The sequence below is a fragment of the Ursus americanus genome, chromosome 2 (genome assembly GCF_024610735.1).
Source record: "Ursus americanus isolate L20-20 chromosome 2, mUrsAme1.1.p, whole genome shotgun sequence".
NCBI lineage: Eukaryota > Metazoa > Chordata > Mammalia > Carnivora > Ursidae > Ursus > Ursus americanus.
Genome location: NC_142128.1, coordinates 72,777,670 through 72,798,981, shown reverse-complemented (window position 1 = coordinate 72,798,981; position 21,312 = coordinate 72,777,670). Strand labels below are relative to the sequence as shown.

At 34.3% G+C, this 21,312-nt stretch overlaps 1 protein-coding gene across 3 annotated transcripts in view; it reads right to left on the bottom strand.

The window, feature by feature from the left end:
• Positions 1–6,780: 6,780 nt before the first annotated feature.
• Positions 6,781–21,312, bottom strand: part of ASPM (assembly factor for spindle microtubules) — a 62,489-nt gene continuing 47,957 nt past the window's right edge. For all 3 annotated transcript variants that reach the window (XM_045787741.2, XM_045787743.2, XM_045787742.2), the window contains exons 19-28: positions 19,735–19,901; positions 18,217–18,313; positions 16,880–17,089; positions 15,727–15,876; positions 14,684–14,875; positions 14,036–14,228; positions 13,740–13,894; positions 12,141–12,317; positions 11,023–11,192; positions 6,781–6,948 (exon numbers count right to left, since the gene is read on the bottom strand). In XM_045787741.2, coding sequence (XP_045643697.2) covers positions 6,846–6,948; positions 11,023–11,192; positions 12,141–12,317; positions 13,740–13,894; positions 14,036–14,228; positions 14,684–14,875; positions 15,727–15,876; positions 16,880–17,089; positions 18,217–18,313; positions 19,735–19,901 — 1,614 coding nt within the window. In that variant the 3' untranslated portion in view covers positions 6,781–6,845. The remainder of the gene's footprint in view (positions 6,949–11,022; positions 11,193–12,140; positions 12,318–13,739; positions 13,895–14,035; positions 14,229–14,683; positions 14,876–15,726; positions 15,877–16,879; positions 17,090–18,216; positions 18,314–19,734; positions 19,902–21,312) is intronic.

The window sequence follows — 21,312 nt, the reverse complement described above, 5'->3', positions numbered from 1 at the left end:
GAAGGAAATGTCACAGAAGAGAAGACAATGTGACCACAAAGGCAAAGATTGGAGTGATATGGCCAGAAGCCAGGGTACATTTGGAGCCACCCAGAAACTGGAAAAAGCAAGAACAGATTCTCTCCCAGAGCCCTCAAGACAGAGTGCAGCCCTGCCTACACCTTGGTTTCAGATGAACGGTCTCCAAAACCGTGAAAGAATACATTTCTGTTGTTTTAAATCAACAGTTTTGTGGTAATTGTACAGAAGCTGTATGAACCTAATACACATGTGAACAATGACCAAAAGAGAACAGGAGTATAGAACAACGTAAATGTAATCAATGCCAATGAACTTAAAATGATTAAAATATTAAGTTTTATGTTATGTGTATTCTAACACAATTAAATATTTTTAAAATGTAAGAGAGAGAGATAGAACAGGAGTTGCTGTATTAAGTCGAATAAAATGGATTTTAGAACAAGGAATATTATCAAGGATAAATAAGTTCATTCTACAATTATAGAGTGATCAATTTATCGAGAAACTAATAATCCTAAAGATTTCCACAACTAATAAAAAAGCTTGAAAATACATGTAGTTTAATCAGTTTTGTGTTTTGACTCACGGGGAAATGGACAAATCCACAATTAAAGTCCAAGATTTTAATAATCATCTCTCAATAACTGACACAAGTAGACAGAAAACCAGTAAGTATACAAAAGTCTTAAATAACACTATCACCTAATTTGATTTACTTGATATTTGCGGCAAACTCTACATGATAGCAAGATAGATGTTCTCTCCTTGTGTACATAAACATTTATCAAACAGACCATATTCTGGGCCATAAAACAAGTCTCGTTCAACTTAAAAGAAGCCAAATCATAAAAAAAACTAGAGTGGGATTAAATTATTAATCTATAACAATGATATCTAGAAAATTTGCAAGTATTCGTTCTTTAAACACATCTGTAGCGGTTCCTGGATGGCTCAGATCATGACCTCAGGGTGCTGGGATCGAGCCCCACATCCCCACATCGGGCTCTCTACTCAGTGGTGACTATGCTTCTCCCTCTCCCTCTGTGATCTCTCTTGCTTTCACTCTCTCTCAAATAAATAAATAAATAAATAAATAAATAAATAAATAAATAAATAAAATCTTTAAAAAAACCAAACACATCTGTAAATAATCCATGGATCAAACAAGAAATCAAAAAAGAAAGTATTTTGAACTAAATGAAAATGAAAAGCATCATATTAAAATTTGTGAGATACAACTAAAGCAACACTTAGAGGTAAATCTAAAGCACTGACTACCTATCTTAGAAAACAAGGATTTCAAAACAATGACTCACCTTCTACGTCAAGAATTAGAAAATGGGGGCGCCTAGGTGGTTCAGTCGGTTAAGCGTCTACCTTCAGCCCAGGTCATGATCCCAGGGTCCTGGGATCGAGCCCCACATCATCTGGCTCCTCACTCAGCAGGGACCCTGCTTCTCCCTCTCCCTCTGCTGCTCCCCCTGCTTGTGGTCTCTCTCTCTCAAATTAATAAATAAAATCTTTAAAAAAAATAATTAGAAAATGAAGACCAAATGAAATTGCAAGTAAACAGAAGACATGAATAACTGATCTAAATTTCATATGAAGATGCAAAGAACCCAGAATAGTCAAAGCTACTTTGAAAAAGAGTGAAGTTGGAGGACTTACACTACTTGATTTCAAGCTTTATTATAAAGCTACAGTAATCAACACAGCATAATATTTGAAAAAAAAAAACCAAACCAAAACAGATCAGTGGAAAAGAAAATGATTCAGAAAGAGACTAATACTTATATGGTTAATTATTTTTGACAAATGTGCAAAAGCAGTTCAGTGGAGAAAGGATAGTCATTTCTATAAGTGATGCCGGAACAACTGGTTGTCCATATGTAAAAAAATAAGCTTTGATCCATACTTTGTATCACATGCAAAAATTAATTTGAAATGGCTCAAAACATATACAACAAACAAAAATGACACAAGTTCCAGCAGAAAAACATAATGGAAAATCATTGTAACCTTGAGTTAAGTAATGAATTTTTAGAAGCAACACTAGAAGAATAATGAATAAAATAAAAAAATTGGTAAACTAGATTTCATCAAAATTAAGAAGTTCTGCTCTTCAAAGGCCACTGTGATGAGAATGGAAAGACAAGCAACAGACAAGGAGAAAATATTTGCAAGTCATTTATCTGATAAAGGACTTTTTTTTTAATAATATTTTTTTATTATATTATGTTAGTCACCATATAGTACATCCCTAGTTTTTGATATAAAGTTCCATGATGATAAAGGACTTCTATTCAGAATAAAGAATTCTCAAAACGTAGGAAAACAACCCAGTTTTTAAAAGTAGGCAAAGACTTGGGGTGCCTGGTGGCTCAGTCGGTTAAACCACTGACTCTTGGTTTTGGCTCAGGTCATGATCTCATGGATCGTGGGATCAAATCCCAGGTCAGGCTCTGAGCTCGGCAGGGTTCTTCATGAAAGATTCCCTCCCTCTGTCCCTTTCCTCCACTTACTTGTACTCTCTAAAATAATAAATAAACCTTAAAAAAAAAAAAAGGTAGACAAACACTTGAATAGGCTCTTCATCAGACATATGGATGGCAGAAGAACACATGAAAAGATCTCATCATTAGAAGTAGAGAAATGTAAATTAAAACACAATGAGATAACACTATTCATCTATACAGAGTTTTTAAAATTATGTTTGACCCTAGCAAGTGTTCCTGAGGATGTTACCAACGTATAGATATGCAAAGAAACATATTGGGTAGACACATTGCATTGCTTCACACCCTCAGAGCGGTGGTCTCATCGAAAATTGTAATGGACAAATAAACCAGGAGAAGAAAAGTTGTGAGGAGCTGATAAAGTCAATTAAGTGAACTTGTTTGCACATTCAGTATGATATAAAGAGCGAAGAGGAGACCTACTGGGAAAGCATCTCGAACCAGAGGTGAAAATGAGAATGAGGGGTGATGCATGGAGTTATACCACATTTTTTTTTTTCTTTTGCTCCTCACAAAATTTTCTTTTCTGTTGACTGATCCTGTTGTCTCAAGACTGGCCCTGCACTGCTGTGGACTAGTAGGGCACGCTGTCAATGCACAAGACGCAACATTCATACCATTAAATTTGACAATACCTGCTCCTAAAGGAACATCAGAGCCATCACACTTTTCCCTTATGTGGCCAAATTAGGGGTGTATGCAGTCCCATCACTAAGCAGCAATGTCAGCCCTATAATTCTTTACCTGTCAAATCTAACACCTCTCCCTGGGGAGAGGACAAACGGAGGCCATGGTAAGATTGATGTTACTGTCTGCTTTAAGGTAGTTAGCAAAGCCAAGCCAGGGGAGGATGGTCTGGGTTAAAAGAGTATGTAATAAAAGAAAGAGGAGATCTGGCAAATAAGAGGGTTTTACCTGAAAATACTCTTGGCTGTCTCTCTCAGCCCTGCTGCTAATGGCTAATGCTGGAAGCCACTTGACCCCTTTTTCCCAGAGAAGGGAAATTGGACTCAAGCTGATTTATGAGTCTGCCCAGTCTCCACTTGGACAAACTGGAGATGTGATGCAACGCTGTCTGTGATTTGAATACCAGTATCTGCCTGGAGCCACCTTTTGGCTCAACATCTGTGGACTAAATTCCCTTGATTGGTTTCCAGGTAACCTGAAATTAACAGTATCCCCAAATTGCACGATATGGAGGTTGTTAAAGGGCAGACATCTGCATGCTGACAGTGAGGCTCTGAATCAAGATGAGTTTTCCCTGCGAAAGCTGCCTGCATATGACGGGAAGGAGCTTGCTTCTGCTTACCAGTAGTCAGTACTTCCTTTAGAGTAAATATGAGCACAAATGGAACTGAAAGGGTTTTTTTTAGGAAAATAGCAATGGAATGCAGATGGCCTCAAAGAGAAAGCAACAGTAGGAGGAAGACCCTGAGCAACATTGTAAACCTATGTCTTCAGTAACACTGTGAAAGTAAATATGTTATTGGACTACTTTTGATGCACCTTGGTAAAGTCAATCGCAAAGTTTGACAGCAAGAAGAATTTATTTCAAACATTTCAACAATGTTCAGCAGGTATGAAGCTTGATGATTTGACATCTGCAGTAATAATGAAATATTATTCATAGAATAAAGCTCTACATTCTGAAATAGGCTTCTATAAATTTTTTAGGCAAAAAAGTGTTCCTAATTTACACAAGCTTCAGAAGCTATTTTAGGTGGTCCTTCATAAACATTTCTTGAAATGAACAAGTTTTTAGAATATTTCCTTCTTTCTTTACATAGGTTGGAAATTTTAACACACATTCAAATATATGTGCCCTCAAATATAAATTGCAATAAATATTTCTCTGCATTATTTGAGAAATAATAAAGTTATAAACAAAGTATTTTCATCAGAATTCTCCCTCTTTGTTGAAAATGTAACTATAGATTATTAACTCTTTCTTTACAATAAGAATCAATGACTGAATAATATATAAGTTAAAAGCAAGCCTATTAGATGGGGCACCTGGAAGGCTTGGTCAAAAATAGTATGCTATTTTTGATCTTGTGATGGGATTTCAAGCCCTATGTTGAGGGTAGTGTTTACTTAAAAAAAAAAAAAAAAAGCAAGCCTATTAGCAAATTTAGCTACTAGCAACAAGCAATCCAAAAGATAGTATTTTCTTATTCAGTAAATGTAAATGTACTAGGTTTTCATCGCCATGGGCAAAAATTTAGAAGTTACAAAGATAATAAACCTGGAAAAAAATCACCTATTGAGAAAAATTCAACAATTTTGAATATAGAATGCCTAATGTGATTTATTCTTCTCAAGCATGAAGCCAAAATACAGTAGGAATAACAAGTTGTATTAGGGATATATAGATAAAATTTTCCAAGGATCTAGAAGTATGTATTTTATTTGCAAAAATCATAGCTATATAACAACGTATTTATCCATTTAAAACTAAATTAAAAATGACACTGTATGGGCATAATGACATCTACTGGACACTTGGGTTGATAACAGTTAACAAGAGGGTTAATTTGAAACTCACCTAACTTCACCATTAATAAAATCATGTAAAATAAAATTAGATTGCAGTTGATACATTTATTTTCCTTCTTTAATATATGTAATATCTCTGTGGAAAATAGTTACTTCTGAAGTAAAGAAGTTTAATTACTTCTCAACCAGTCCTCCCAATCACCAACACAGACACAGACAAGGCTTTTAGCTTTTAGGTCTTAGAATCCTATGGATTTATCACATAAATTTAGGAGAATGTTCTTCATATAAATATAGTATATTATATAAAATTTATAAAAATTTCGTCTGGGGTGTGTTGGTGGCTCAGTCAGTTGAGCACCGGACCTTTGGTTTCAGCTTAGGTCATGACCTCAGGGTCTGGGAAAGAGGTCTGTACTCAGCAGGGAGTCTGCTTGAGGTTCTCTCTCTCTCTCCTTCTGCCCCTCCCCTCTCGCAAGTCCACGTGTGTGCGCTCTCTCTCTCTCTCTAAAATAAATAAATAAATCTTTAAAAAAATTTTGTCTGAGTTTCAACAATAGAAAATTTTTTAACATCCAAAGTCGTATATACTATAGCATAGTATACATACAATATACTATTTAGAAATACTTTTTGGTTAGAACCATCTTAAAGGAAATTAATATCAATAAACATTATATCCTAGTGGTATAATTTACCAAGGTAAATAGATTGCTTATACAAAGATTTTGTTAAATGAAAGAATAAAGCAAAACATTTGGGAAAGTCAACAAAAATCATGTTTGAAATACTGAGCACTGAGAATTCCTAAAACACTTTATTGGAAGAAAAAAAAATGGCAAAGAAATACCAAAAATTCAAGTTAATTTCAATATATTCTAATACACCAAAACGGTCTTTAGAGCTATCCTAACCAAATTTCAGCCAATTTCAGACTAATTAGGTAATTCTTACTCTAATAAATTAGTAAACTAAGTAGTTAAATGATCTCTCCATTTTTAGCTACTACTGATTCATTTAAAAAGTTAAAAACTTTTATGACTTCCATATATAAACAGATTTTGGGATGTTATCAAATTTCAAACAGCCACTGGAATTAGACTTCTGTGGTCCTGAAACCATACTGGTTTAGTACTGGTAATAGTGACCCAAAGTTTTTGAAAATAAGTTAGGTTTCAATACCTAATCATTATCAGGTCTATGTCTGCGACTAGGTGACAAGTTTCTCTTATAATTTGATTTGAAAAGAGCATGGTGTTGCTTATAACTTCCATCAGTTCAAAGTTAAGGGTTGTTAGTATATAATGGGCAGGTTGAATTTAATTTCCCTAGAGGAGCTCACTTGACTGGATGGTCCAGTCAGTCAGGGATATAAATGGAGTGTTGTTTATAGCATTCGTGAGATTATTTTATCCTCTTGTCACTTCTGTGTTGGCGGAATCTTATATTTCCAAAATTTGTTTTAGAAAAATGCTTCAACTTATCTATAAAATGAGAGTTAAACTATTCTTTTCCCTTTTGGATAATGATTTTATTCAGACTAATATAATATTTTAAGATAACAGACATGAATAATAGTGTTAGAATCATTTTATGACATAGTGGTTTCTTATATGCATAAAGCCATAAAATAATAAAAGAAACAACAAAGAATATGAAAACAGTTTAGTTATCGGTACATATTTATATTTTTAATTTTAATACAAAATCAGATTCTAGAAGTTGCACAAAAGAAAGTAAAAAACACTTTACACGTTCATGATTAGCTTTAATACTTCTTTTTACTGTACATACTGAAAATGTTTACATTTACTAGTAAGGAACGCCAAGTGTGTCCATCACCATTTGAATAGCTTGTAGGGGATTTGTGATTTCTTCCATTCTATCTCTTCTCAACACCCAATCTGGTTTAAGTCTGTGAAAAGAATAAAACTCTTGGATTAATAAAGTTCTTCTCTTAAAAGAGTTACCTTCACTGTTTTGTCTTAACAAAAATGCGGCTCCTCCTGAACACATCACTTCCCTTACAACCCTCTCAACCAGGTGAGGGCTTCGCATTATCGCCATTTGCCACTGTCAGGCTATTTCTCACCATCCTTCCTCCTTTGAGACTGCCATTCTCTCACCACTCCTGACTCAACCATGTCATTTGATTTAATACATCTACTGCACATATTTTTCTACCCCACTGAGATCTCTAATTCCCTGACCTCGACATGTACCCGTCATCCATCAGAATGCTGACCTCACTTCCCTCCTTGTCTAGCTTCGGCCCACCAATATAATCTCCTTGGGCAAATTTCATTAATGCTATTTTTTCTCTTTCCTATTAAATTCAAATGGAAAGTTCTATTTGGATTCTAAGTTGAATCCAAAATATCTGCCTTCTCCATTCCTATAGAGCTGAACAGGAAGAAAAGAAAGATTGCAGAACCAGGGTGATTGATTTTATGTCAATAATTACAAAACTAAATGGGTGCTTGAAATTACCTAGTATGCTTCCTTCCTCTTTCCCCTAGATGACCATTTTACTCCTTTCTTCTTTTCAAATGTCCTCACTCTACCCTCCCTGGTCTGCTTTTCAGCTGATGCTTATAATCTCATACATCATTAAGAAAATAATATCCATCAGACCCCTCATACACCTTTCTCATATAACTCCCTACTGTGTCATGCATTTCCATCTTCTTATTCTTTCCATTTGGTTAAAAATCCAAATATCTATTAGTTGGCAAATGGTCAAAGTGTGGTATAGCCATAAAATGGAACAGAACTCTGTAGGAATGAAATTCTAATTCATACATCAATGTAAATAAATCTCAAAAACATCAAGCTAAAAAAAGAATCTAGCCACAAAAAGCTCTTAAATGTTATGATTCCATTTGTGTAACAATATAAAAAAGGCAAAGCTAAAAGCAGTTGCCAGAATCTAGGGGTTAAAAGGCGATAACTAGATTGGAAAGAGGCAAAGGTAACTTTGGTGTGATAGAAATATTTTATCTCAGTTGAAAAAAAAAAGGGAAGCTATTCATTCATGTTAATTATAGTTTTAAAACATAGTTTTAAAAACATGATTAGTATTAAAATTTCCCAATTCCTTAAATAGAAATCATATGTAGACATATGGTCTTCAATAATAAGTTTCAAGCAAGTAGGCTTTTTTAGGTTATACTGTGAAATATGCAACCATAAAACCAATGTACAACTATTACACAATTTATAATTATGAGTAATTATAAAGCTAACTGCTATGTAACCCAGGGCAAAATATAGTGCATTGTCAACACTGTAGGATTTACGACTTGTAGAGAAGTGCTGAATCATGGAAATGGAGATAGGCAGGGAAGGAAGGAAGGGAGGAAGGAAAGAAGGAAATTAAACATCATGAGTTAACTTAGTTCATCAAAATCAATTAAATCTTTTATTAATAAGGTAAAACCAGAAAATGCTAAACTAACCATTTTTAAGTAAAATTTTAATTGCCTCAGCAAAATGTAAAAGTCATAGCTGAAGTTCTAATGTTATAAATTTTGGGCCAAAAATGATTCATAAATAATAACAATTTTGTAGATTAAATCAGTATAATTCTAATTTATATCATCTAACTGAAGAATGTTACTAGAGTTCTCTACAACAGAAGACCAATTTTTGTCATAAGAAAATTCATCAAATATTACACTTAAAAAGGACGAATTTTACCACTATATGTAAATTGTATCCCAATAAACCTGACTTAAAAAACTATGTAATAGCATGTTTAAATTACTATATAAGTTTCTAAACGCGACTCTATGCTTCCGAACTTCTAGCAACACAGAACAGTAACTGAGTTTGCAGCCTGGCACAGGTCTGGTGGTAACACTCAGAATAGCACAAAAAGGCATGAGGTGATTCAGGTTTGCTTTTGTGACGAGAAATCATATTCAGATTATCTTGTGTACTCAGAGATAATATTTGGTGGTCGTATCTTTTGTGATGTCAAGATTCATCAATAGATTAGATTATTGTCACTTACAAAGATTTAATTCATCTAAAGCTTTGTTATCAAACTTGCATAAATCATGGCCTAGAGTAGACCTATTATTTCATTAGGGGCTACAAATAATGATAGTTTCATATTCTTTCTGCATTTATTAAACAGAATTTTTTTATAGAGAACTCCTATATCAACCATTGGGTTACCCTAAGATACAGTATAATAAGAAAAATGGGACATACTTGATTTTTCCCTTTTATCCATAGAAAGCATCACAAGTTGTTTCTCTAGCATCCTTCAAGGATATCCGTGATTTTTTTCCTTAGTATCATCATAAAGTCATGAATTTTTCATATGATGTGGTCCATTTGTTTTTCAATCCTCCTTAATCTATAGCTGTCACCACTTTAACCACTAACCTCCATCTTGCCAAGTCCAATGGGCATTTTTCATACCTCATCGAACAACTTCTCGTCAGCATTCCACACAGCTGATGTGACACCACTCTGGAATATCTTCTATCCAATTACCAATTCCTTTTCAGAGCGTTGGCTGGTTCTTTCTCTATCTGAGTTCTGGAGAAATTGGGGTTGCCCTAAGGTTTGGTTTGGGAATTTCTTTTTCTAGGTATTCTCGTCCCCTGAAGTGACTGCATTTATTACCATAGACTTATATGTGATCTAATGATTCCTGAATCTAAGGATACCAAATATAAATCTCTAGACTGATTCTTCTGCCTAGAACCACAGCCCTGATAATCTAATAGCTCATTTGTCTCTTCCTCTAATTTGTCACAGGAACCTCAGCTTCCCAAAACAAAACCCATGATTCAATGCCCCTTCCCACTCTATCTTCTCCTGTCCTTTTTGACTTTTACTCCTTGTAACTATATTTCAGAGACAATTTCCCAGTCACACTATTTTAGCAGGTCCTCTAAGTTATTCTCTATCCCAGCACTACCACAATCATTCTCCTGAAGTATGTGGCTCCATGCTGTGCCATAATCACAGGTTCACCACCTTAAAGCATAGGGTGCAGCTCCATACCACACTGGTAGAGGTGTCTACTTGGTTAATCAGATAAGCTAATACCCATTTTTAAAAAATGTCTAAAGTTACATATCTTAAACTAGTTAAGCTATTATTATCTCTGTAGGCTTGCTGTTGACTGAATACCCCGCCCCCCCAAAAGACACGTCCACATCCTAATCCTTAGAACCTGTAAATGTTACCTTACTATGAAAAAGGGGTCTCCACAGATATACTTAACTAAAGGATCTTGAGATCAGATCACCTCGTATTATCTGAACTGGCCCTAAATCCAATACACGTCCTTTTAAGGGGGCGGGAGAAGGCGTAGAGGCCCATGTGAAGACAGAGGCAGAGAATGGAACACCTAGAGTCACCAGAAACCGGAAGCGTCAAGGAAGGATTCTGCCCTAGAGCTCTCAGAGAAAGTGAGGGCTTGCTGACACCATGATTTTGAACTTTTGGTTTCAAGAACTATCAGAGAATAAGTTACTGTTGTTTAAGGCCAGCTTTGTGGTAATTTGCTACAGCAGCTGTAGGGAAACCAGTACAAGATCTCATAAAGAACTTCTTTAGAAGGAGAAATTTCAAGTATCAGGATGATTAGGAGAAGAGTTGGAAATTGATAGTGTAGCCAGGAGGGATTTTTGGCAGCTTTCAAAACATTAAGTCTGTTCTACATGCAAGAAAAGAAAGTTTATACAGCAAAGCTTATAAAAAGCTAATTGTTAGACTTAGCACTTAACTATTTAATAAAAGGAATTTATCGAATAGCTATTAAATACTCAAAGCCACAGTGTTACTTCATTATTTCCTGAGATTGTCTACTTTAGATTTACCAAAGATTCTATTTTTACTCATATGTTGTTTCTCCATTGTCAAGCAGAGTATCTTGTTTATGGTACGTACTCAATAAATGTTCACTAAGTGATTGAATGAATGAATGAACAGTGACACAAAACTATAGAGGACATTTACTGCTTACCTTGAAACTATTCTTGTTCTTACAGGTGTTTCTGGAATAAAGGGAGTACTTATAGAAGAATTCATCTTCTGTTTATAAAGTATTCTTTCAGTATTCATTTTATGTTTACGAACTGTAAGCTTGTAAAGACTATAAATACGGTCAACAACTTTGGACCTACTTCGAACATCCTAAAAAAGAAAATGTACATTTATTAAAACTAATAAAATTTTTGTATCCCCTCTATGCTAGTAAAATCAACCATAATAACCACCATACAGTAAACTTAAGAGTCTTTACCAAAATCAAAAGCCATGCTTTCCAAGTTGAGCAGTTAGACTGGTTTAAGTTATAAACTAATTTGTAAGACAATTATAAAAAAGGTAAATATTTTAAGATTGTACACCTAACTCCATACTGAATAAACAGGTAAATATTACAGTCAATATACCTATTATATCCAGTTACCAAGTCCTGTGAATTTTCTCTCAGTTTCCAAAGTTATCTACTTATCTCTCACAACCCTAGGTCCAGTACAGTCTTTTGCCTACACCACTACATATCTATACTTCCCTCCTTCTTGAATGGTCTCCCTACATCCACACCTGCTTTCCCCAATCCATTCTTCAATCAGTAGCCAAAGTCATGTTAGAACTTAAACTACAACATACTCCCTTGTGTAAAATCCTTCAGGGGTTTTGTTCTCAGGATAAGGGCCAGATCCTATCATAGCCTCTGGTTCCCCCATGTCGACTGTAACACCTACAGAGATCTCACCATAGAAAAGCTTGACATGTATTTATGGTTACAGCAGGAGGATGAGTCGTCAAATATATGTGGTTTTTGACCTTACTAGGATAATCTGTTACTTTCCTCAAGTAAATGGGAAATGGCTACTTATGTAACTTTAATAAATTTTATTTTTAAAATTCAGTTTCCTCAATATATTAGAAAACCTCCTATATCAACACAACACACACAGCGCACAACACATAAACACTTCGTGTATCAACAAAAAGGGCAGGTTTGATATATACAAAACCCTATTTAAATTGTGATAATTACTGAAGGAAAAGTGTAAAAGTCTTAAACCTAAAAACCTGGAAAAATAACCTCAAAGGAAGATAACTAATACTTACAGAGGCTCGATTTGTTGTTTTCAATAAAACAGCTAACAAACAACAAGTTTTTGTAAAAATACTTCCACCCTTGTCTGGGACTTTGTCACCAGGCTTTTCTCGGTACATTTGCAAAAGGTCCAGCAGTGTATCTACGCAATTTTCTGCATCATAAACTGCTGCAGTAGTTTTCTCGTACTTGAAGAGAACAGAGTGAAAGCAAACGTTATAACAAACACATGTCAGCCTTAGAAACAGCCCAAGCAAAAAGAAAGCTTAGGGCCAACTTTTTGGACTACCTACAGCAAGTGCAAAGGACTTGGTGAAATGACTTCATGATATTACTATCATTTCTGGATCCATTTTACATGCATATCTGCATTTTAATTGTTTTCTTCCCAATCGACTTTAAAGTTCCACAGAATATGAATCAAATCTAAAATCTTTGAACATGAACACCCTGAAGTAAATAAAAAGCTTAATGACAAGGTAATTTTACTGAGAACCTTGCAGGAAAAAGATAACTTCTCTGTGGTAGTTAATTGCAGGGTAAAATAATGATTAAGACTAAGATTGAGATATATTTTTCCTGCCTCAAATACCTAATTGTATCACTAGATTCATATTGAAATTCGCATGGGAACAAATAATGCTAATGCTACTAAGATACAAATAACAATAAAACAATATTAACAGTTAACATTTATTTTATATACGAAGCACATTATATATATTGATTCATTTCATTCTCACAATAACATTATGAGGTGGATACTATTACTATACCCATTTTGCAGTTAAAGAAAGTAAAGCACAGAGAGGCTAAGTAACCTATAATAAGCTGCAGAGCTATGATTCGAACCCAGGCAGTCTGGCATCAGTCTGTGTTCTCAACCACCACTTCTCAGTAAGAAAATAATCAGGTAAAGTGTTCTAAGTTGCGGCTAAGGGGTTGGGTGGGGAAGATAAATTTGTCATCTCAGTATTTTTGACTGCATGCATTACGGTTTAGTACAGATATCTGCCATCGGTCCAAAGCCAAAAAGCTTAAATGCTAATATCTATATAGAGTCTTACATACAGGGTAACTAAGTGATGGCAGTATCTTAATCACGTTTTGCCAGACATGATTATAAGAGGTTCTATTGTTTTGGTACAATGCAGTGGGATAAGAAAACCAGCTCTAGAGGTGGACACAAACGGATCTGAATTCAGCTCTACCAGTTACCAAGCTCAAGTGTTCAGGCAGGAGACTTAACGTCTATAAGAATTATTATTCCTTCTCTACAAAATCGGAATAACAACATGAACTGCCTGAGAGGATTATTGTAAGAAAAATTAAATGATGCATGAAAAACACTAGCATGTAGGAGGTACTCAATAAATGTTAGTAATCACTGTTATTAATATCATAAAGACATAAGAAATAAAATCATAAAAAATTAGTTTTTCCTATGTACAATTATGTTAACAGAATAAACATTTTTCCCCCTAAGACTCTTGCACATAAATGAATTCTAACTGGGCGATCTCAGTTTTAGTGGTGAGCAAGCATGAACTTAATTTGCTGGGTCAGATTTCTTGACCAATGAACAATTCATTATTAAAATGGAAAACTACCTTAGCGACATTAAGCAAGACTTGTACAGCATATCTGATGACTTCCATACAAGGAACGCTGCGATTACAACTTCGGATCAAAACAAATATTTTAGAAACTGCTCCACTCTGGGCCATGTTCTCACAACAAAGAGGAGACAATCTAGTAACTACCTCTGAAAGGAGGAAAGAGAGAGAGAGAAATTCACAGCAACAAAATGAAGTTTCAGCAAATACTGTATTATAACATTCCTCGTACACTCAAAGGTAAAAATGCATTTCTAACCTTATACGAGATACCATTAAGACAAACTCACCTAGGTGTTTTAAAGCCTCAAGAATAGCAGACAGGTGCTTGTAGGTCAAAAGATAATGAAGTGCAAGTGCAGTTCTTTTGTAGAGTTTGTTTTCTTCTCGAATCTCCCTGTTCACAAGTTGAAGACTTAGTCGTATAGCTTTAATTTTTGTACAATCGTTTTTCTTCCTCCAAGAGTACCCTCTCCATAATGCCTTAAAGAGACAAACAGCAATTTTAAGATTACAACCCAGGATGTTTTGAACTTACATCTACATCTATTTCTACAAAATAAGTTTTTTCAGTAAATTTATAGGATATAAACAGACACTTGGCAAATAAAACCTCAACTCATGTTCTAATAAATAGCTAAACCAATTTTTCTGAAAAGAAGTATATATAATATTCCTGTATATAACCTGAAGCATCATTCATTGACCAAAGGTATCTAAATCTATACAAAATGCTAAAATACTTTTTCATTTCAATCCTAAATGTCTCTAGGGAAATTTGAAAATAAAGGGCTTAAAAATGATGCAGTATTTATGAGTTATTCAACTGGCAAAACTCAGCGTTTTAAAATGTATGTGACTGTGTTTTTAAAATGTTAGCTATCGTGTAGGTGAATTATAAACCAAAGTCTGGAGCTAACATCATTATTTCCAGTTACCTGAATTTTACTGATTCCATTGTTAAATTTTTCCTGTTTTTTACGGAGGAGAAAACGGCGTACTGCTTTCTGTATTACTGATGCAGCCCTATTTTGCTGGCTCATACATTCTTGAACTTCATGCTGACTTTTGACGATGCTATGATATTTCTGAGCAAACCTCTTCTGCTGTAATTTTGTTCGAAACCATCTCTGTTTAAACATACAGAGTTTTTCTTTACTTCAGGTTTTTAAAAAAAATAAATATATATACAGACACATACAAACGAAATAAACAGAACATTATATTGAAATATCTTTCAACCCTCCCCAGTGGCATTACTTCTCCACTCCACTTGGTGCAAATCTCCATTCCACTTGGTGCACACTCATTGGGTATGTGTGTGAATTTAACCCTGTACAACATAGCTTTCATTTCACAACTTCTATAAATTCTATCAAGCTGTATGTCATTCTGCAATTTGTTTTCTCACTCAATATTTTACGTATAAGTATATGTTAATGTATATATACAGAGTTCTTACCCAGAATTCATAAGGAACTCCTATAAATCATAAGAAAAAAAGAACTTCCAAAAGAGAAAAGGGCAAAGTATATTTAAAAAAAAAAACCCTACACACATACATTAAGAAAAAGCACACAATACACAGGTAATAATTTGAATATCCAACACATGAAACGTTTTTTAGAACTGCTAGCAATCAAAGGAAATCCAAAGCAAAAATGAGATGCAATTTGCCATTCATCAAAATAGCAAAAATCAGAGTCTTTAATGCTATGTGTTGGCAAGAATGTAAAGAAACCCTCTGACTTTGCTACGAGTATAAGTGAGTACAAATATTTCAGAAATAATTCCTAGCGTTATTCCTGTGCCTTAAAACATCAACCTATTTCTAACCCATCAATCCACCCTAAATACCTCATTCTATAAAGCAAAAGGTTAAATATTATACGACCTTAGTGTATTTGGAAATTATTTATTAAAATAGAAAATTTATAACAAAAATTATACCACATAGTCTTACTGCAAAGGAAAAGCTAACCTGAATACAGATGACTGAATTAACCTGCTTGTTAGCATTCTTCACAGCCATGTGAAGTTTATATGCTCTTTGAATTCTAAGAGCAGACAGGTGGTAATACGCAGCCGCTGTGAAGTGAAGAAGCCTAATTTTGGTTTTCTGTTCTAAAATCTAAAAGAGAAATAAAATATTAACCAAATAGTTGACTTTTAAGACAACTGATCAATGTTTACTTTTGTATATCCTCAATACCAAATTATATAAATTAGCAATAATAGGTTAACTTTTAATTATTAATATTATTTACATTGTAACTCAAAGTGATTATAATTCTTTACTATACCATATTTCCACATGTGTCATCCCTAACTCAGGGTATAAAAAGCAAAATTATATTTTGGGCACTATACTAAAGAACAGAATTTAATTTAACTAGACTACACAAAAACAGCTAATTAAAGCTTCGAATGTACTATAATGAGAGAAGTATATGAATACTAAACTCAAAACAAATTACAGTATTCTAAGCAGAACTGCCGGAGATGGTCACAGTAAGACAAAATTATTCGAATCGGTTTCTCCAGTTATTAGGCAGTCTTGCACAAATCTAGCACAAGTCTCCTGTAACAGAACCTCTCGATAGTGGCCTTTAGACTTCCAATTCATATTTAATGAACACAATATAAAAGATTTCCTTTTTCATTTCAAATTTAATTATTTTGTCTTTGCCAGTGCTTCATATTTTGGATGCCAAAACATCATGACCTCATTCGGAGGGATTCTCTCTTCCTGAAGATGTGGAAGTTACCACAGGAATGGTAGCTCACAACACCTCAAGGAGGTGCTGGGTGGTAGCAAATGGCTACCTGAATCACAAGCTCCTTCATGTGTGGAGCTCTTCCCTCACTCTTCTTTCAGTTCCTTTGTTAAGATTCCTTACAAGAGAAAATTTAGTGTGCATTTTTGGTAAGCATCTATGAGAAACAGGCTCATAGAACAAAAATCTATAGCAGCCAGTGATCTTGTTACATGGCTCCGCAGAAGCTGAATAAATTCGAGTTAATGGTTATATTAGCTCTGAAATTATTTTCCAAAATCTAAACTTTCTTAACACAATTTAACATCAAATACTTTCATTTCATACGAGTGAGATATTCTACTTAAAAATACTTACTCTTTTTCTTACTAACCAACCACGGACTAGTGCTTGCAGAACAACTGTAGATTTTTTTAATTCTAAATATTTTATTCTTTCACACTTCCCGACCTTCCTGGCTCGTATATATCTCTGTATGGTCAAAGCGGCAGACTTTTGCTGAAGAAAGACCTGCCTTCCTTTGTATCTTCTAAAATTTGCTTGGATCAAACAAGCAGCTCGATGTCTCTAGAAGGAAAAATGTGCAAGTGACATTAATAGAAAGGTTTAATAATTTCAACCCACTGGAGGTTTTTTAATTTCTCAGTGTCAAATGAGATGGTATAATTGTGAATTTTCGTCACCTTTTTAGCTTCAGAATGTCATATTTCATATACAAGAAAAGGTGATGGTGTATAATTTCTAAACCTATATGGGTCTACAGCTAAAGTTTTTATGAAGGTGCAAGCCAAGGTCATAGATATCTGGTGCTCTTTCCCTCTCGTCTTCTTCATACCTCTCATTGTGAGGGAGAAAAGGACTAATATTACCATGGGACAAATACATTTAATAAAAATGCTAGCAATACAAAGAACAGAATGGGCATTGTAAACAGCTACCAGGGAAGCTATTTGTTGCTTCAAGAGCCATAGAGTATATCTTAGAAACAGCACATCTTAGATTTTTCAGTTGTATAACATCTTGACAACCAAATTCTAAGACACCTGGAGAAGTATATAAATTAAAATGGAAACTAGATTTTCTTTAAAACATAGATTCCCCCGCCAAATGGCTGAATGACCTTGGGCAAGTCACTTCACCTCTCTAGACCTCAGTTTCCTCATTTGTAAAATAGGTATGCTAATAATAACTATTTCAGAGAGCGATTATGAGGATCAAGTTAGTAAATATACACTAATAGGTATAATAATAATGGCTATATAATAGTAGTGACTATTACACGAATGTTGAAATTTATAAGTAGAATTTTAGTTTTGATTTCTTTAATAAAAGGTTATAGGTACTACAGCTATTTTAACCTTTGATGTTAAATATTTTTAATAGATCACCAACTGTAGCTTAAAGAATATATTATTAAGTGTTTGACTTACAGTAGACAAAATATGCTACATCTATTAGGACTTTCTCCAAATAAATTATTTACTCTAAAATTAGTTACTTCAAACTTGGATTTGAGAATATTTTGTAAATGTAAATATACAAACAAAAGTATTCATAAAAAGCATTTTTATGAGTGAATACAATTTTTAATCAACTGCAATGGTATGTTTAAAATGTATAGTTAAGAAAAAACAATGTTTGTTTCCTAAAATAGTTCTTCGCAAATGAGATATTTTTTTTCCTTCTGCACCTACTTTCATCATTAGGAAGTGTTCACGAGCTATTCTTCCAGCAAGTGTAGCTCTCCATTTTCTCTGAATGATAATTGTTGACGCTCTCACATTCAGAAACCTAAAAAGTAGTTATTGGAAAGCAATTACAAATTTCTTTAATCTACTCAATCAGTATTTATTGTACTACCACCCCTGCCCCCGTTAAATACTAGAGAAAGAAAATATAAGAAAGATAATGAGAATAAAAGGAAGTGGAAAGTATAATTTATATTTAAATTGTAGCAATCAGAATTCTATACATACACATACACACACCCTGAAGACACAAAGAAAAAAAAGTTTTGCAATTGGCAATATTCCAGTGCCAAGAAATATGAATTTCTAGAATGAGAAAGAATTCTGAACAGGATAAAAAAAAAGTACAATTATCCAGACCTAGACAAAGCTTAGATAAAGGGGGTGCTGGTAGAAATAATGGCAGAGTATAAAATCTGAGTCCATGTTGCAAGTGAGTCATTGAACAGACAGAAGGGGGTCACAAAGAGAACTTGAGAGATTAGAAAAGCATCAGGCAAATGAGAAATGGACACTTGTTTGAGAGGAAAGCTATAGGCATCATGCAAGTATCTGAGAAGAAATATTCTTTAAGTAGAACTGGAGAAAAAGAAAGTGAGGGCCAGAGATTAAACTTTAGGTGTCAATATGGTGGTAATACATAAAAATTGAGCATGGATTTAACTTACATCATGTTGCCACATTTCTTAGAAGATAAAGCTGAACATTAATGAGAAAAATTCAACATTTTGAAACAGGAAACTTAGATACTGGTCCTTAATAGCGGATAGCAGCACCTGTATCTTTATATGGTAAGCCCTGAGCATCCACCCATGGAATCTATAAGAACTCTTCTAACAAGAACTCTTCTTGTGTGTTCTCCTAAAACAATCTTTAAAACCACCAATGATACAATAATTCATCAATTCTGGTAACTGAAGAAAAATTCTTACGCTATGAAATAAAAAATAATATTGATAATCTGGTAAGAGCTTTAGAAAAGGTGTTTCAAAGAAATGAACAAGGAATAGGAAAATACAATGAATATAAATAAGTTGGTAATCAGGTCTTCATCATTAAAGTAAAAGAGTGTGGGGGTTAAGTTAAAAAAAAAAAAAAGAAAAATGAGTGAGAAAACAATTTTGCCAGTAGCTAAATTGACAAGCAAAATGGGCCAATGCATTAATAAGAAAACCAAGATTTTACTGGATTATTTTATTCACTTCCCCTTATCCTCATCCCCATGAAACCAAATCAACTTTAAGTACTTTTTACTGAATTATATCAAGGCTCTATCTCAAAAAATAAGGCAGTCTTAGAGATATACTTTGTTTCATTAGTGGAGCTAACACCAACAAAACAAACCATACAAGTTAGGCATAGCAAATATTTAAAAGAAAAATCAATAAGCAGTATTATTATTATATAAAGACTTGGCTACCACACACACATATTCCCCCCCACCCCCCAGCTGTCATTTATTACCGTGTTCTCTCCTGTTTGGTACAGAAGCAACCTTGAATGATCTTAACAGTTTTTAGTACAGCTAGATATTCTTTACGTGCTTTCCAATACCTATACCAGGCTTGAATCTTGCAGGCAGCTTTCACTTTATGTAAATATTTCCTGGCATTATAGCTCCTCCACACAGCCTATTAAACACATAAATATAACAAATATGCAATGAGATATATTTTCTTGTAAACCGAAAGAAAATCAATATTAAAGACAGCTAGCGTAAGGTTAAGTAGACAAAAATCAATTGCAGAAATACAGTCATACGATGACTCTTCTTTCGATCAGGCTCATTCATTCCTGACACCTACGAGCCCTCTGAAAACAGTGGGGCTAACCGTAGTGAATGCCTACATGTACTTGATCACACGTAACCTGTGGCTGGCTGAGAGCTAAGACTAATATAACCCTCACAAATACTTCTAAATTGTAATATGATGTCTGAAAAGCCAGATATGTGCATTGTCCTATCTCAATCCATTTGGAAGAACAGAAGGAAAAGGAACACACTGACTACTCTACTTCCTGGGAAGGAACAGGAATCCTTCCCACCTCCCACCCTGCCTCCCTCACATATATTCTGGGTTTTGTGTCCAGGCTGCAGCAAACTCCTGAGAGCAACTCTCTATCAGGGAACCATCAGTTTTTCCAATTTCTGTGACCTTGAGGCTGACTAAATGTTTAAGTGACAGTACGACTTATTAAGCTCTTAGCACTGTACTAAGCACTGTAGGTCCTTACAATACCATAGGTAGATAATATCATTATCTAATTTAGAGATGAGTAAATCAAGAGAAATTGAGTAACTTGTTGCACAGGTAATACGTGGAAAAGGTATCTTATTTATTCTCTATAAATATCTCGTGAGATGAGTAAGACCCTTATTTTACAGAACAGAAACTGATGTTGAGGAAGGAGAGACCTATTATACTGCGTATCCAGAAGGCAACAGAGGCAAGATCTGAACCCAGGTCTGACTCCAAAACACCTAAAACAAATACTGCAGCTGTGCCTTACATGGGGATCAGGATCCAAAGTCAGCTGCCATGCAAAAAATATATAATGTCAAAATTACTCTTGTGATGTCCTTAACTTACTCAAAGTATATCATATGTGGTTTCTAGGTAAACAAATCTGAATACCAACATACTGGTATTCACACTGGGAGCCAGGTGTCAGTATTTCTAAAAATTCCAAGTGATTCCCATGTGCACTAAAATTTGAGACCACTGATTATATGTTAAAAACAAGATGTGTAAAATATAATTTTTAAATTTAATTATATACGAGAAAAATAGCCAAAATTTCCTAAGATTGTTATTTTGGCTTTTCTGTCATTTCAGTTGAATATAACCCTAACTAATACATCCAATTAACATATTTCAACCATTAACTTCTTGGCAGCATTTGGAACTTGAGCGTTCTTTTCTTCCTCCCTTACTCCTTGGTTTCCTGATACCATAAAATCTTTTAGTTTTTCTTCTTCATTCTTACTACTATGTTTTGGCTTCTCCTCTCAGTATTCTCAAATGTTGACATTCTTCAGGG